This window comes from Ceratotherium simum, chromosome 5 (genome assembly GCF_057802395.1).
Source record: "Ceratotherium simum simum isolate JZ-2026a chromosome 5, ASM5780239v1, whole genome shotgun sequence".
Taxonomy (NCBI): Eukaryota; Metazoa; Chordata; class Mammalia; order Perissodactyla; family Rhinocerotidae; genus Ceratotherium; species Ceratotherium simum.
The window spans coordinates 16,329,288-16,347,640 of NC_141904.1; the positions used below are offsets into that span (position 1 = coordinate 16,329,288).

Sequence of the window (18,353 nt, forward strand, 5' to 3'; positions counted from 1 at the left end):
GTGCTATTTACTATTAGGCATTATCACTTACCACATATTTCACCACATAGTGCAGTACCAGGAAGTATGCTAGGTTCTGGGGAGAAAAGAGCATGTAGAAGAGACTCAGTCCTTGTTGCCATGAAACTTATATAGATAGATAGATATCAAATAATCACAGATATATAGATCTAAACTCCCATTGGTGCTATGAAGGAAAATTAGAGGATTTTATGAGAATTTTAACACATGCCTTGATTTGGTCTACTTTGCTAAGGAAGAGACAGTTGAACTTAGATCTGAAGTGGAGGGAGGGTTTGAGGGAAGAAGGGATCAGGGTATTAATTCAAGACTGAAGGAATGGCATGTGTGAAGACACTGAGGTAGGAGGAATCATGGTATGTTTGAGGCACTTTCTTCTTTTGTCAGGGTTGGGGATGGAAAGTGGCATGAGGTAAGGCTTATGAATCGAGTGGGACTATATCATACAGGGACTTGCTAAATCATATTAAGAATTTTTAGTTTTTTTCCTAGGAGCAGTAGAAAGCCACTGTAGGATTTTAAGCATGGGAGAGACGTAATAAGATATATACTTAGAAAATCACTCTTAGTGCAGTATAGTGATTAGATTGGAAGGGGCCCCAGTAGAAGCAAGGAGACCTATTAGGACAAACATGTTACAGTATCCAGGTCAGAGATGATGGCATCTTGAACTAAAGTGATTACAGTGGAAATGGAGAGAGGTAGACAGAATTTAGAGAGTTTTAGGTAGCAAAAAAATCATTTAATAAGATTTGATCTTATTCTTCTGTTCTCTTAATTTATGTCCAGTGGTCTTATAATTGCGAACATTAGTCATTTGCAGGGTTTTTGTAGAGCAGTGGTTTGAAGTTTGAATCTGTACAGCCCTTGACCCAGCATTCTAATGCGTCTATCCTAGGGAGATATTTGTTGATATGTAATAAGAGTTAATATACGAGGACATTTGTTTCGGTTCTGTTTGTAATAGTGCAAAACTAGAGACAATCTAAGTTCTTATTGATAGAGAAGTAGTTAAATAAATTTCATCCATATTATGGGGAACCATACAGGAATCTTACATATTTGTATGAAACATTCCTGTTAATTTTAAATTTTAAAAATTGAAATATATTGTTTTATATATACATCTGTGTGCTAAAACATAAATATTTATGGCAGGGTATTGATCAAACTGTTAACAATGTTATTTTGCAGATTGGGATTCAGATTTAGGTGTGGCGAAGTGAAATTCTTCCTTGTATTCTTATATCTTCTCTATTGCTTGAAAGTAAAAAACAAACATTTATGTATCATATATTCTAGTAAACAAACATGCATACATACATACACTAATTGGAGTATATTAGTTATTTGTTGGTAATAGCTGTCACCTTTTAAGCTGGCTGCAGCTGGCAAAATTAAAAGTTCTTTTCTCTTTTGTCAGTAAACTGTATAGCTTAAGGATAAATTAGTTTCACTAATGGGTCACATATTATATGTTGGAACCAACCTGCTCCTGTAGTTGCCTGGAGATTTATATAAGCATCAAAAGCACTAGTGGATTCTGTTCACATGAGACATATGAAACATTGTATTTGCATTCTGGTATTCTGACATGGAGATAGAGAATTCAAGTTTACCTTGAGATCTAAGTGAACTCTACTACTTACTAGGTATGTGACTATGGACAAGATTGTCAGTTTATCAGATTTTTTTTTGTTTCCTTCTCTGTAAAACTGGAACAATAATGTGTTTTCTTACAAGGTTTTTGTGCATATTCATTCTAGATAATGTATATAAACTGGCATACAGTATATGCTAAACATAGTCTATTTGGATTGTGGTGAGGAGAAAAAGCAGTATGATTTATTGTTCTTTAATAGAGATGAATAAAATCAGCTAGATCAGGGATTGACAAACTGCTGCTAGTTTAGCTCAGTTGCCTGTTTTTATAAATATTATTGGACTATACCCACGTGCAGTCATTTACATTTTGTCTATGGCTGCATTCATGCTATGGTATCAAGGGTTGAGTGGTAGATCCAGAGACCTCAAGACCCCCAAGCCTAAAATATTTCCTATATAGCCATTTAAGAAAATGTTTGCTGACCCCTGGACTAGATCAGTATATTTACAATTTTAAATACCAGATTACCTTTGACGATTTGCAAGCAGGGAGGTAACGTGATATAAGAATGTTACTGGCAGTGGTGTGTAGAATGACTTGGACAAGGGAAATAGTAGAAGCAGAGAGATAAGTTGAGATTAATTCAGGAGTGGTGATTATGGTAATAATCATGGAAAGAATGAGAGACAATTATACTGAGGACAACTCAGGAGGACTTAGCTGATGGCACAAGAGGAAGATTGATGTGATTCTAAGAATTTGAGTAAGACAGGATAATGACAATAATAAATTTGTGTAACAACTTAAAGCACACTCATGCATTAATTTAATAAATCAGTTTATGATGTTGCTATGAGCAAAGAGCTAGAAATAAGTCAGTATTGCACTTAATTTTTTTTTCCTTCTTTTTGGTGAGGAAGATTGGCCCTGAGCTAACGTCTGTTGCCAATCTTCCTCTTTTGGCTTGAGGAAGATTGTCACTGAGCTAACATCTGTGCCCATCTTCCTCTTTTGTGTATATGGAATGTCGCCACAGTGTGGCTTGATGAGTGGTGTGTAGGTCTGCACCCAGCATCTGAACCCGTGAACCCCGGGCCACTGAAGCTGAGCACACAGACTTAACCATTATGCCACTGGGCCGGCCCCTGGACTTAATTTTATATGTGGTATTTGCTGAATTTGAGGTGGCATTCTAAGAAACATGTTACATATGCAGTTAAAAATCTTGAATCACAGATGGTCAGGTCTATTGATAATATATTGAAGTCATTTGCATAGAAGTTACACATCAAGTGGATGACATCTCCAAGAGAGTGTAGTGTAAGGGGAGAAGAGCAGACACTGAAGAATTGAGCTTTAAGGAATCAGCACAAAGAGGGAATGGAACTAAGAGCATTCAGTGAAGTAGACTGAGAAATAATAGGTTGTGAGTTGGGCTTACCGTTTGCTGTGCACCCTTCCTGCTATTTGCAGTTTTATGCAGATCCTTTATACAGTTAGTACTGTAGAATTTAATGAAGAAGTTATTGTTCATACTCTCTATGCCTTTTCAGTGCTGTGCTGGAGCCATCCTGTACTTGCCTGGAGAGGTGAATATTAAATTTCCAGGAATTTTGTGACTTGATTAAATATAACACAGCCATTATAAAAAGTTAAATTATACAAACTTTAAATAAATCATATTAAGTATAAAAGTAATAAATACTCAAAAACTCACCACTTCCTAATTGTTTTACATGTTACTATTTTTTATGCTCTTTTGGTTTTTATTTGCACCTATTGTATCTTTATGGTGGAAGTATTTTTTAGTGGTGTACCACTACTGTTCAGTACTTCCCAACTCTGTGTTTGATGATGTCACTTTGCTAGTTTGAAATTGTCTTTAGACTTAATAAGTGATGGAGAAATTGTTAATAATGCAGATTAAACTTAAAGGTGTGTCAGGTCTATAGCCAGTATATTATGATAGCACAAAAAATTGAGTAAATATCCTTCCAATATTTGAGAAATATTATCTGATTCAGTAAAGAAGTTGCTCACACCATTGATGAATGAGTGAAGTTCCAAGAAATATCTTTGTCATTTCACTTGCATCCTATTCATTAAAGTGAACAAAGGTATCAACCGTCTTTCGTGTCAAAACCCTATTTGATCATCAGTTGCAACCAAAGATTAGCTGTGGATACAAGAGTTCAGCAAAATTATCAAAATCATTTTATGTGAATCAATTGCCTATATGGAATTTACAATAAAGAATATTGTATATTTTATTATTTTTTGTAAATTGTGTGCAATGCATTCTTTATATCGCTAACATTTCTAATAACTTGTGCATATATTTTTTTGAAGAGCCCGTTGTTAAACATTTACCAGCGCACTGACTTATGATTTTATAAAATGAATAAAATTCTTCCTAAGCCTTTATCTTTTTATATTGAAGAATTAGTTTTTTACAGTTGTGTTTTGCATTTATAGTTTGTATAGCAGCTGCCATTTCCACAGTCGTTTCCTCCTCTTTATTTCTCTATTTGGGTGATTCATTTCACTCAATGTTATGTGATATTAGGCAGGGAGGATAACATTTTTGATTTGCTAAAGACTATTTCTAGAAGTATAAACCACTTCTAATCAGCCGTATAGCAGGAGGTAAGGAAAGTAGTGCAACAGAACTGCATTATATTTATCAATTACTTTGTTCACTAAAATAATATATCACATTTTCTAGGGATTCAACTAATGAAACTACTGCCCATTCCGATGCTGGCAGTGAACTTGAAGAAACAGAGGTCAAAGGAAAAAGAAAGAGGGGTCGTCCTGGCCGGCCTCCAGTATGTATTATGCTTGTCTTCTTTGTTCTTATAATAGTTACTGAGTAAAGGGGCTTGATATGAGCTGATAATTCTAGTACTGTTAATACTTTTTAAAATTTCAGTGACACATTTGAGATTCTTGGCAACTTTGCTTCACAAATTGGCTTGGCAGTGATTGGAAAAAGGAAATTGATTATAGTATCTTTTTTGCTCTCCATGCTTCTCTTGTAAATAAATGGTGGTCCATGTGAAGGCATAAAGATGATTAACATGGAATGAGGTGTAGTTAGTTATGACTTCCCTGCTTTTTAAATGCAACTCTGATTTCTTGTGAGCTCCTAAGTATGTGTTTTGGTAGTACTAGTTTGGGATTTGGGGCCAGTCTCAGAATATATTCTCATTGATACATGATTGAGAAGTTTAGAAGAGCTCTATGTATCCTTACTTTGAGGGATATCTTTATGTATTCTGAGTACAACAGTCATCATTTAATTTAAGGCAGCATAAGCTCTCAGAGACAGTAATATCGGTGTCTTAAGAGGTCAAGGCTTATACTGTTTTATACTTATTTTTATGATGTGATTTGCTCTTAGCAATTGTTTTTTCTATTTTATGAAAGTTCTTATTATGGAAAATTTCAGCCTCCTTTTGTAGCCCTGTACTATTATATGATTTTTCTGAGACTATAGGCAAGTTAACATTGGTTTCTCTAGGATTCATGGGTTATAGGTGCACAATTGGAAAAAAGACTAAACTTGCTTGAAGGTAGGAGAATGAACTGGCTACAGGATTGCTTACTTGAATTTTTTCTCCTCCAATTGAAAGTCTTCACTTGCAAGATTCAGTTTAGGTGCTGTCTCCTTCAAGAAAGCCTTTATTTTTTTCCCTAGAGAGACTTTATCACCCCTTCAGCAGGCTATTGTATTATTCTTTAGAACCTGTTTAATTTTGATGTGTCTACAGATGTATCCCTGTAATATTTTGCTTTCCTTGATGATAAGGAGTCTGTATATCCAAATACTTATCTCTTTTGGGGTTGGAAAGATGATTTGATTTTTAGTGAATTTGCTACTACATAATCTAATAGGTAAATAGTACATGTTCATCTCTGTTCATGGAATTGAAAAAATATCGACCAGGATAGGATAGTAGCATTCTAGAGACTTGTGTTAGTTACATTTTAGTCCACATTTTCACACTTATTAGTTCACATGGCTACCTACACTTCCACCTGACTCAGGCCCATTTCTTGATTTTGGAAACCACACAACTTCCTGCATTTCTACTCTGAGCTTTGCACTGAGCTGATGCTTTTTATGTCATTTAATCCTCACACCAACACTATGAAATAGGTCTTATATGCAGCTTATAGAGTAGGAAATAAAAATAGGAAGTGTTAATTTGCCTAAGGTCACACAAAGCGTGTCAGTGGCAAAGCCAGGGTTTAAATTGATATCTTAACTTCCAAACTCTTTCTCTGAAGAATGCCAGAGTGCCAAGCTATTAATTAATATTGAGAGGTATAATTTTCAGAATGATCAAATTTGAGTTATGCTGCAATACCAGTTCTGAAGATTGCTTGGACATTTTCTGTCAACTGGCTCCATTTTGAACAATTCTAAGTTTCAATTGATACACTCTTTGTTTAGCTATTGTAATACTGTTCATACTTTTTGAAAGGACTTCATGAGTCTCTGGTTTTATTCATTTACTCAGTCAAATGAAAACAAATAGTATAAGGACTTTTTGTTATGAGCAGTATTGTTTTCCTTATTTCTAAATTCTTAGGGGGCATCTCATTTTTGGTATTTCTTGTCGGTATACTATTATCAGAGACTTTTGTTTCTTATTAACCCTGATTTTGCAGTTGTCCTAATTCATATTTGTTGTTATTGTAGCTTTCTACCCAAATAATTAATGATCTCGAAACAAACAGTATCGTGTTTATGCCAACCTATGATTGTATTAACAAATAATGAACATAATTTTCTCTGTCTACACACGCTATTTCCTTGGTGATCACATCTGATCTCATGGCTTTAAATACCACCTCTAAGCTTATGTCACCCACATTTATGTCTCCAGTCTGGACTTTACCCCTAGACTTCAGACTCATATCCAAATGCCCATTGAGCATCTTCATTTGGATATTTAATGGGCCCAAGATGTTTAAAAAACTGAACTCTCAAGCTTCCTATCCCCTGCCAAGCTCTCTTCCATAATGGCAACTTTATTCCTATAATTGCTCAGGCTCTAAACCTTGTAATCATCTTTGGCTCGCTCTTTCTCAGCCTGTATCTGATCTATCAGCAAATCCTGTCTAATCTATTTGCAAATTGCATCAGTCATTTTTTACTACAAAACTGGTTTAAGCCACCATCATATGCTTTTGCTGAAACCTATCAGGCTTACTCCTTGTCTCAGGGCCCTGTCTCATCTTCTCATTGAGGCCGCCCCTAAAGATGAAAACCCAAGGAGACTTACTGTTCCCTTCGTGTGTGTGTGTGTGTTTTCCCTGCTCTCTGTAGCACTTATTGCTATCTAATGTAGTATACATTGTACTTATTTACTTATTGTCTGTCTTCCCTGCTAGAAGATAAGCTGCATGAAAGCAGGGATTTTTATCTGGTTTGTTTACTGCTGTGTACTAGTGTCTGACTTTCAATAACTGTTTATTGAATGAATGAATGGTGTTTAATTTTGTTAAATCGTCGCTTTTCCCCCCTTGTGTTTAAAATTCTTTTTATTTTGAAATAATTTCAGACACAGAAGAGTTCCAAGAATTCTGCAGAAAATTTCTATGCAGACTCTTCATGCAGGTTGTCCAAATGTTAGCATTTTACTACATTTGCTTTATCATTTTTTTTCCTCTCTCTCTATATATGTATACAGATACATATACATGTAACTATATGTTTGTATATGTAAATCTGTTATATAGCTATTATTATTTTTGAACTGTTTGAGAATAAGTTGCAGACATGATGCCACTTTATTCCTAAAGCTTTAGTATAAATTTCCTTAAAATCAAGGACATTCTCCTACACAACCATAGTACAATTATGAAAATCAGGAAAACAGTGATATAATATTGACCATATCTTCATTCACTTCATTCGGATTTGCCAGTTGTCCTAATAATGCCCTAAGCAAAAGGAAAAAAAAATTTTATCTTCTTGGTCTAGAATCCAAAAAGAGGTACAGTTTTTACTTTTATGTCTATGTATTCATACACATAAAAAGAAGATGGAGAATACAGAACGAAGTAATAACAATGAGTATCAGAAGGATAGGTTAACAGGTGAATTTATTTATAAAAATTGGATCTTCTAAATTATTTGGTACTTTTATTTAGAATATTGTGAATTCATGATATCATTTAAATATTTTACACAGTTTTTAATTGGTGCATAGTATTCTGTACAAAGTTATTTAATTCTTTATTGTTGAACATTTGTGTTAAAAATTCTTTACTGATCTAAACCGTGCTGACGTAAACTATCTAATAAATAAGTGTTGCTCTAGAGCCATTGTTTTTTGTTTTTTTTTTTTTCCAGTTCTAAATACTTAAAAGTGGAGTTGGTTAGTCGAAAGGTATGCCGTATGTTTTGTAAGCTTTTGGTGTGTGTTATTGTTTTGCCTTTCACACAGCAAAATATGTGGCATTGCACATCTTAACCTTTACTTATAGTGATTGTTAAATCTTTGCTAATTTTTAGGTGGTGTAAAATTCTATCAGTATGTTCTGAAATTTTCTGAATTGCCTATTTATCATTACTGTATCACTTTTTCTATTTTTATTTTTCTAAGAAACAAAAATCTCTTTACAAAATAATTTTTGTAGCTTATGCGTATGTACTTTTATGATCACTTTTGGAAATGTATTTATCAGTTGGACTTGTATCTCCTCTTCTTTCTCAAACTAGGCTTGTTGTCTTATCTTTTAAATTTTTCATTTAGCTTTTCTTCCATAGACTAGTTTTTAGTTCTGACTTTCTTAATTTTGTTAAAATATACCATAAGTCTTCCAAGAACCCAGAATTAAAATGTGAGTCACCATTAAATTTCGTTACCCCATGTCCCTTCCCCTCTCTCCTATAGCTAATGAGATTCTAGATCTGATGAATTTTTATTTCACAGTGTCTTCTACATCTGTCCCTTCTTTTACATTTCCCAAGTTCCTTTCTTTAGGCCTCACTTTATAGGACTGTTACCTTCTTACCTTGAGTCTTTTCCCTTTTCCAGTCTATCATTTTTAATACTGCCAGGTTGACCTTTTTTTAACCTGTTCAAATAGCAAGGAGTGCCTTTTTGTTGTGGGGTGTGTTCTTCTAACTTACCTTGCAACCTAATATTTTATTGTGTTTCCCTACTCATAACCTTTCATTCCGTCAGATACATCTCTCTTGTCCTTCTGTACGTGGCTTGTGCTTTCTCACTTCTACGCTTTAGCTCATGATGTTCTTGCTTTCTGAAATCCTTGTTTTCTAAATTCTATTTATACTAATCTTACTAATTTTACTTATTCATTAAGTCCCAACTTGCAGCTCATCTCTTCTGTGAAACTTTCCCTGCTTACCAGTCACTGGAAATAATCTTTCCCTTCATAGAATCCTTCCAACGCTTATCTTCAACCAAATTTCCATGAAAAGTATTTTTTATATACTATAGTTTACTATATTATATTGCAGTCATTTGTGGTTTTTTTTTTTAAACTATATATATGTAGAGATTTTGCACTAAGCTATCCCAAATATGTTTATGTACATTATTTGTGAAAGGGTAGGGGTTATTTCACATTTATAGCTTATAAATAAGTTCAAATAAGGCACAAAAGTAAAAAAAAAGTTGGTGTATCTGTGTCTCTTAGAGCTTCTAGAAAAGTTGTTGTGCATTCAGGGTGCAACTTACTCTGTATAGAGCTTTTGGGATAGAGTAATTTTGGATGGTTAATTTTCCTACCCAGCAGTGCTGACTTTTACTTAAAACAGTTTACCAGAAGTATAGGTACACATTTAAATTAAGTAGTATTATAGTTGTAGTAAAACATTTGTCCTAAAGATTATTCTAAACTCGGACATTAGATTGCATCATTTTCATGAAGATGCAGTAAAGGATGTATAGCTTTCTTTCTGAGCATATTTTCCATAAACTTCATTACTTAATATGTAGAGGCAGACTTTGTTTCAGATAGTTTCATTTTCCTACAGATATTCATTAGCATTTTTTTCCATTGTGTCCCTTTAATTAGCTGCAGCAATGAACACATGACTCTAGTTTCTGTATTACTAACCTCAGGACCGTAGACATCTCACTTACACTGTTTATGGGATTTGAAGCATGAGTGTTCCTCCTCCACCACCAATTTTGACAAATTTGTATTAGGATCTTGAAAAATACATCTTAAATACTATAAGTTCTTTGAAAGCTGTGTTTGGTGCTGTGTGGAAGGATCAACTTTTTTATGTGTCTGGTACATAGTAACTGCATGATGAATGAAGAAATAACAGTTGTTTTGAATGAGTGAAAAAAAATCTGTTTTCTAACACCTTGTATTCTGTAGAGTGAATCATTTTGAATTTGTCCGTTTGCTCAGGATTAGATTCATGTTATGCATAATTGGCAATAATACCACATAGGTGTCACTTAGGCTCTTAAGCATGAATTCTGAGTTAGAATACATGAGACTTCATGAGACAAGATGTAGAAACTAGACATGTCCCCTAGATTGAGGCAGATATTTGAGAAGAGATCCACTTGCTATTAATGGAAGAAAGATTTCCTAGGCAGGTAACAGTTGGGGTAGATGGAGTGAGCTGATAATGTACCACCAGGGAGGTTATGTCTCTAGGATCAGTAAGCATTTATTGATCTGTGCTGAGCTAGATCTATGGTAGAACTAGTGTCTGTGGGGTCTGGCATCTAATGGTCTGGTATTCAGGGACTTCAGTCCCTGGGGTAAGCTGATAATGATAGGACAGAACTCTAGCTTCATAGGAACTAGGTTGCTGGCTAGGTTACTAAGGCATTAGTAGCCTGAGAATTAAGGCAATTACTCCATTCTTAAGATGGCACGACCTCAGAACTGGACCAGCCAAGCAAGTTTGACATAGGACATGATCCATTTCTTTCATTTGAGAGCACCTTGGATCCTTGTCCAGGAATGGGACTACATCTACATGTGGCAAAAAACCTATAGGAAATGGAGCCTGATAAGTCACAAGTAATTGAAGGGTTATGTATGTATTATTACTCTTTCAAATAACTGTCACAATTCTTATTTTTAAATCTTCCCTACACTCCTGCCCCCCGCAAACCCCTAAACAAGCATGATTTGAGTGGGATAAGTACAGCTATATGTCTCAGAGAGGAATTACTCTCAGGACTGCAAAATTGTATCCCTTGGGTATAAGTTACAGATTGTTTGTATCCTATGTTACTATGATCTTCCCTCTTCCTGACTCTGTTTATTAGGGACAATCTTTCTGAACATCAGCTTTTTGATTTGTCTTTCTGAATCTTTACTGTTTATTACTGTCTGGATCTGTAATAAGAAAATCAGTCTTGTGATAATGGGGATAAAATATAGATAGACCCTAGGTAAGATCAAATGGATTTTTATGTTCTTATTTTTTCCCCTCTTTGTAACCAATGCTAAAAGGCTCCCAGGTGTGAGAATTATGGTTTATTTCCTCTTTATTCATGGAGTTTAGTTCATACTACATATATACTGTGTACGTATAATGACGTATGTGTGTGTGACACAGAGAAACTTTCCTATACATACACAGGCTTATTTGTTGCAGTATTATTTGTAATAGTAAAAAATTTAAAACAAAATAAGTGTCCGTCAACAGGTTAATGGCTAAATAAATTAACGTATAGTCATGCGTCACTTAATGACAGGGATATGTTCTGAGAAATGCATCATTAGGCAATTTCGTCATTGTGTGAACATCATAGAGTGTACTTAACACAAACCTAGATGGGATAGCCTACTACACACCTAGGCTGTGTGGTACTAATCTTATGGGAGCACTGTCATATATGTGGTCCATCATTGACCAAAATGTCATTATGTGGTGCATGACCATACATCTATGTAATGCAACACTGTAGCTTTCAGAAAAAAGTGAAGACCTTCTCTAGGTCTTGCTATAGATTGACTACAAAATATGTTGATAGTGAAAATAGAATGGTGCAGAACTGTGCATAAGTAATATAAAATATAATAGATACGTGGAAATATATATGCATTTGGTTTTTTTTTTTTTATAATTTTATTTATTTTTTCCCCCAAAGCCCCAGTAGATAGTTGTATGTCATAGCTGCACTTCCTACTAGTTGCTGTATGTGGGACGTGGCCTCAGCATGGCCGGAGAAGCAGTGCGTCAGTGCGCGCCTGGGATCCAAACCCGGGCCGCCAGCAGCGGAGCACGTGCACTTAACCGATAAGCATGGGGCCGGCCCCGCATTTGGTTTTTTTTTTTTTTTTAATTCTGGTAAAATACACATAAGATTTACCAACTTAACCATTTTTAAGTGTACAGGTCAGTGATATTAAATAAAATCATAATGTTGTGCAGCCATCACCACCATCCATTTCCAGAACTTTCTTCATTTTTTGAAACTGAAACTTTACACTCATTAGACAATAACTACCACCTCCGACACCCTCCCAGCCCCTGGCAACCACCATTCTACTTTCTGTCTCTATGATTTTGACTAAGTACCTCATATAAGTGGAATCATATAGTATTTGTCTTTTTGTGACTAGCTTATTTCACTTAGCATAATGTCATCAGGGTTTGTCCATGTTGTAAGCATATGTCAGAATTTCCTTCCTTTTTAAGGCTGAATAATATTCCATTGTATGTATATACCACATTTGCTTATCCATTCATCTTGTCAATGGACACTTGGGTTGCTTCCAAGTTTTAGCTGTTGTGAATAATGTTGCTGGGAACATAGGTTTACTAATATCTTTTCGAGACCCTGCTTTCAGTTTTTTTGGGTATATACCCAGATGTGTAGTTGCTAGATCGTATGGTAATTCTATTTTTAATTTTTTGAGGAACTGCCATACTGTTTTCCATAATGGCTGTACCATTTTACATTCCTATCAGCAGTGCACAAGAGTTTCAATTTTTCCACATCCTCGCCAAGACTTTTCTATTTTTGATAGTAGCCATCCTATCATAGTTATTATAGGTGTGAGTTGGTATCTCATTGTAGTTTTTATTTGCATGGCCCTAATTATTAGTGTTTTTAAGCATCTTTTCATGTGCTTATTGGCCGTTTGTATATCTTTGGAGAAATGTCTGTTCAAGTCCTTCACCCATTTTCCAATCAGGTGGTTTGTTTTGTTGCTGAGTTTTAGGAGTTCTCTATATATTCTGGGTATTAATCTCTTATCCTTATATATGATTTGCAAATATTTTCTCCCATTCTATGGGTTGCCTTTTTACTCTTTCCCCATTGAGTGGTCTTGGTACCCTTGTCAAAAATTACTTAACCGTATATTTGAGGGTTTATTTCTGGGCTTTGTGTTCTCTGCCATTGGTCTGTATGTTTGCCTTTATGCTGGCACCACACTGTTTTGATTACTGTAGCTGTATAGAAAGTTTTGAAATCAGGAAGTGTGAGTACTCTAGCATTGTTCTTTTTCAAGATTGTTTTGGCTCTTTGGGGTCCTTTGAGATTCCTCTGAATTTTAGAATGGGTTTTTCTGTTTTTGCAAAAAAGGTCATTGGGATTTTGATAGGGATTACACACTGAATCTGTAGATCCCTTTGGTTAGTATTGACAACTTAAAAATATTAAGTCTTCCAATCCATGAACATGGGATGGGTTTCCATTTATTTATGTCTTCTTTAATTTCTTTCATATGCATTTGTTTTTTATATGTTTAAATGTCTCTGGAAGGGCTTTTAAGGAATGAATAATGTTGATTGCCTCTTAAGAAAGAAGATTGTGGCTTGAGGACAGAAGTGGACAAGTTTTCATTGTATAACTTTAATCACCTTTTGAATTTTGAGCCATGTGAATGCATTACCTATTCAATAAAGAAAAATAACATTTTTCCCCTCCTCTCTTCATACACAAACGTGTAAGCACTTATACACACATACGCGTGTGAGCACAGTACTGAGAAGATAACCTATTACTCCAAATAGTGAGCACAGAAACAAGACTTGTTACAAGGAGCCAGGATCTAGAGTCCAGCTAAACAAGATGAATGTGTGAAATGATGTTTTCAGGCAACTTTAAACTGATCAGTATGGCAGGATTGTAGCCTGTAAAGAGGGATCTGGTGTGGTAGATGACTGAACAGGTAGTAATTGAAGGCTTTACATGCCATGCCGAGGAGTTTGGACTTTAACTTGATGGTTATGAGGATCAGAGATTAAATAAACAAGGAAGTGATGGGATTAGGTTTGTATTATAAGGATTACTGTGGTTAAAGTATTAGAACAGAGTGGCATTGTCCAACGGAAATATAATGTGAGCCACTTCTGCAATTTAGTATTTTCTAGTAAGTTACAAGAAATGGGGGAAATTAACTTTAATAATATAATTTGTTTAACTTAATATATCTATAATATTATCATTTCATCATGTAATCAATATAAAATTAATTTTATATGCTATTTTTCATACTAAATCTTCACAGTCTTGTGGATATTTTACACTTACTGCAATCTCATTTTTGACTAGCTGAATTTCAAGTGATCATTTAGCTACATGAAGCTAGTGGCTACCATGTTGGGTAGTGCAAGTATAGAGAATCAGTCAGGTTCTAGTCAGGAGACAAAATCCTTGCCAGTAATTTGAACAGAAAAATTCAATGTGAAAAATAATTATTAATGGGGCCGGCCCCATGGCTTAGCGGTTAAGTGCACGTGCTCCGCTACTGGAGGCCCAGGTTCGGATCCTGGGCGCGCACTGACGCACTGCTTCTCCGGCCATGCTGAGGCCGCGTCCCACATACAGCAACTAGAAGGATGTGCAACTGTGACATATAACTATCTACTGGGGCTTTGGGGAAAAAACAAGGAGGAGGATTGGCAATAGATGTTAGCTCAGGGCCAGTCTTCCTCAGCAAAAAGAGGAGGATTAGCACGGATGTTAGCTCAGGGCTGATCTTCCTCACAAAATATAAAAGTAAAAATTATTAAAAAGTCCTTAATAATTCAGGAATTGCAAATTAAGATGCAATGAAGTACCACTATACACCTATTAGATTGGCTGAAATCCAAAAACCTGACAATACCAATTTTCTGGCAAGGATGCAGAACAACAGGAACTCTCATTCATTGCTGGTGGGAATGCAAAATGGTACAGCCAGTTTGGAAGATAGTTTGGTAGTTTTGTACAAAGCTAAACATAGTTTTTGTTGTTGTTTTTTGTGAGGAAGACTAGCCCTAAGCCAACATCCAATGCCAATCCTCCTCTTTTTGCTGAGGAAGAGCGGCCCTGGGCTAACGTCTGTGCCCATCTTCCTCTACTTTATATGGGATACCGCTACAGCATGGCTTGACAAGCGGTGTGTTGGGTGTGCACCCGGGATCCGAACCTGTGAACCCCGGGCCGCGAAAGCGGAGCGCACACACTTAACCGCTGCACCACGGGGCTGGCCCCAAGCTAAACATAGTTTTACCTTATGATCCAGTAATCATCCTCCTAGGTGTTTTACACAGTTGATTTGAAAATTACATCCACACAAAACCCTGCACGTGAATGTGTATTAGCAGCTTTATTCCTAATTGCCAAAAAATGGTGACCAAAATGTCCATCATTAGGTAAATAGAGGACAAAATGTGGTGCATCCATACAGTGGGATGTTATTTAGAAAGAAAAATAAATTAGCTATTCTGCCTCTAAACGACATGGATGAATCTTAAATGCATATTGTTAAAGTAAAAGATGCCAGTCTGAAAAGGCTGCATACTGTGTGGTTCCAATTGTATGACTATCTGTAAAAGACAAAACTATATAGTGATGATTAAAAAGTTGAGTGTTTGCCAGGGGAAGGTAGGAGGGTTGATTGGGTGAAGCACAGGAATTTTTTAAGGTGGTGAAACTCTTCTCTATGATACTATAGTTGTATATACATGACACTATGCATTTGTCAAAACCAATTGAACTTCACAGAAAAAGAGTGAATTTTATGAATACAGATAAAAAAAAATCATTTAGGAGGTTAGGGTGATACCAGAGTGGAATGTAGAATGAAATAAATCAAGCTAACTCTATTGCAAATGTATAAAACGATGTCACTTGGGCTGGCCCCGTGGCTTAGCAGTTAAGTGCGTGCTCTCCGCTGCCGGCAGCCCGGGTTCGGATCCTGGGTGCACACCGACTCACCACTTCTCCGGCCGTGCTGAGGCCGCGTCCCACATACAGCAACTAGAAGGATGTGCAACTATGACATACAACTATCTACTGGGGCTTTGGGGAAAAAAAAAAAACGATGTCACTCAAGGGAGTTGGTGGGGAGGGGAGTTGCTGACTTAAGTAACTTTGGAAATGACTCTGTAAGACCAAAGTCAAAGGAACTGTCCATATTGTATATAAGCACTCTGGAGTTCATAAAGTTGTTTCCCATGGGGTATAGTTTAAGAATTCTGATACTACTATGCATATATACTCGTGGGAGCCAGGTTTCTCACTGTTGGAGTGGGAGTTTATTGATAAGCAAAGGAAAGAGGCATCGATGTGGTAATGGATTAAAGTTGGAGTATCAGTATGAACTTATGTTTAGCTTAATACAGATAACAGATCATTACATACAGAAATTTTGTTACAGTGTACATATACGGAACATATGTTTCTTTGCTTTCTCTGCTTAAGGGCCTAGAAGCAAGGACACTCAGTATCAGGGAGCAAAACCCTAGTGCCCAGATCTTCATCTCTTAATAGCATTCTCCAGTAAAAGGAACCAGGGCTCCTTGGAGTATTGGCTGATTGTAAAATTGGGGAAGGGAATATACAAGGTGAGTCTAGAGGATGTTGTGCTGCCAGAAAGTAACCAAGTGCTAAACACACACACTCTCTCTCTCTTTTTCTCTCTCTCTGGGGGGAATATGTCAAATGGACACAGGGAACCAACTGATAGCTCTACCAATGGCCAAAGCTGAACCAAATTGAACAACAAAATACAATAGTGTTGAATTACAATCCAAAGTATAGAATAAATGTCGGTAAGCCCACATTAGTATAAATGAATGAATGGGTGAGAATAGACAAATCTCCCATACTGAAGAATTCCAAGTAATATGTGTAAATACTCCCACCTCTTAAATAAAAGTAATAACTCCCCACCCCTTAAAGGTGGGATGCACGTAGTCACTTCCTTTCAAAGTTTATATCATAGAAAGTGGAGGAAAAGTAACTTGACAGTGGAGAAACCTGACAAACACCACCTCAGCCAGCTTATTAAGGTCACTATTAACAGTAATTAATTGTGTTGATAATATGTACCCTTGATATGAGGTGATAAAAATGACACTTTATCTCTCATATCTTCTTCCCCAAACCCATAATCCCAGTCTAGTCATGAGAAAAACATCAAATGCCAGTTGAGGAACATTGTACAAAATGCCTGACCGGTATTCCTCAAAACTGTCAAGGTCACCAAAATACCAGGAAAGCCTAAAAACTGTCACAGCCAAGAGGAGCTTAGGGAAACATGATGTAAATGTAATATGGTATCCTGGATGGAGTCCTGGAACAGAAAAAGATCATTAGGCAAAAACTAAGAAAATCTGAATTAATTATGAGCTTTTGTTAATATATCAAGGTTGGTTCATTAATTGTAGCAAATGTACCATACAAATGATAAGATGTTAATAATAGGAGTAACTAGATGTGATGTATGTGGAAATTCTCTGTACTATCTTCACAATTTTTTTGTAAATCTAAAATTGTTATAAAAATAATTTATTTAAGAATAAGCAGGAAACTTATTTATTAATCCACACACAAAAATGGTTGTAAGGCTCTGAACTACTAAGAGAAGTGAAAGAGTGCATGAAGAACACAGAAATAGAAAATCAAGGGAGCAGGTATGGTAAAGCAGGGAGAGAAGCCCCTCCATGCTATGCTTTGTAGTGTTCCTTTAGTGCCCTCTGTTTACAAAGCCTAACACTGCAGCAGATGACAAAAGAGAAATGTTTACAGGGTCCAGCTCTAGCATCACAAAAACAAATAAGGGTGGATTTGGTGATGAGGGACAATAAGTTGATAACTGAAACAGGCTATTATGAGAGTGAATTAAGTCACTCAAAGAGAATATAAAGATTGAGAAGATAAGATTCTCAGGAGAGACCTAAGGTAACACTAACAGGTAAGGAATATAGGGAGGGAAAAGATATCTGAAAAGAAAGGAAGAAATCACATGGCCTATTGAGAGAGTTTCAAGAAATGTCTATTACATTTATTTCATTGGTGAGTTTGGTGAAGCAGCAACTATGATGAGTTTATATATGAATGAAATTTATGGGAATAATAACAGCGACTGCAAGCAATTCTATCAAATTGCCCTTGATTCTAAAGGTGAGAAGTATATAAGGTGGTAGCTAGTGTTGACTTTTTTTAAAAATTGGAGGCATGGGGTGAGATGTTAATTGAAGAATGTAAACTTCATCAAGGCAGGAATGTTTGTTTTGTTTATCGCTGTATTTCTAGTACCTAGGATGTTTCCAAGTATGTCCAGCATATATTTGTTGCATGGCTGGATGAGAAATACTTGAGCACTTTAGTAGAGGGAGAAATTGAATATGCAGTGTATGCAAGTAAGATTTCTGAGGAAGTAGGAGAGTATTGAGGACGGTATGAAGAAGGAAATGTGAAGAGGGGGCGTGGTTAAAATATTCAGTATTGGCATTATTGTTTTACAAAATTCTAATTCTTTT

The 18,353-nt window shown here is 35.9% G+C and overlaps 1 protein-coding gene across 3 annotated transcripts in view; it reads left to right on the forward strand.

Moving 5' to 3' along the window:
- STAG1 (STAG1 cohesin complex component) overlaps positions 1–18,353 on the forward strand; it is a 354,666-nt gene that overhangs the window by 104,493 nt on the left and 231,820 nt on the right. For all 3 annotated transcript variants that reach the window (XM_004419341.2, XM_087430526.1, XM_004419340.3), the window contains exon 3: positions 4,353–4,455. In XM_004419341.2, the coding sequence (XP_004419398.1) occupies positions 4,353–4,455 (103 nt within the window). The remainder of the gene's footprint in view (positions 1–4,352; positions 4,456–18,353) is intronic.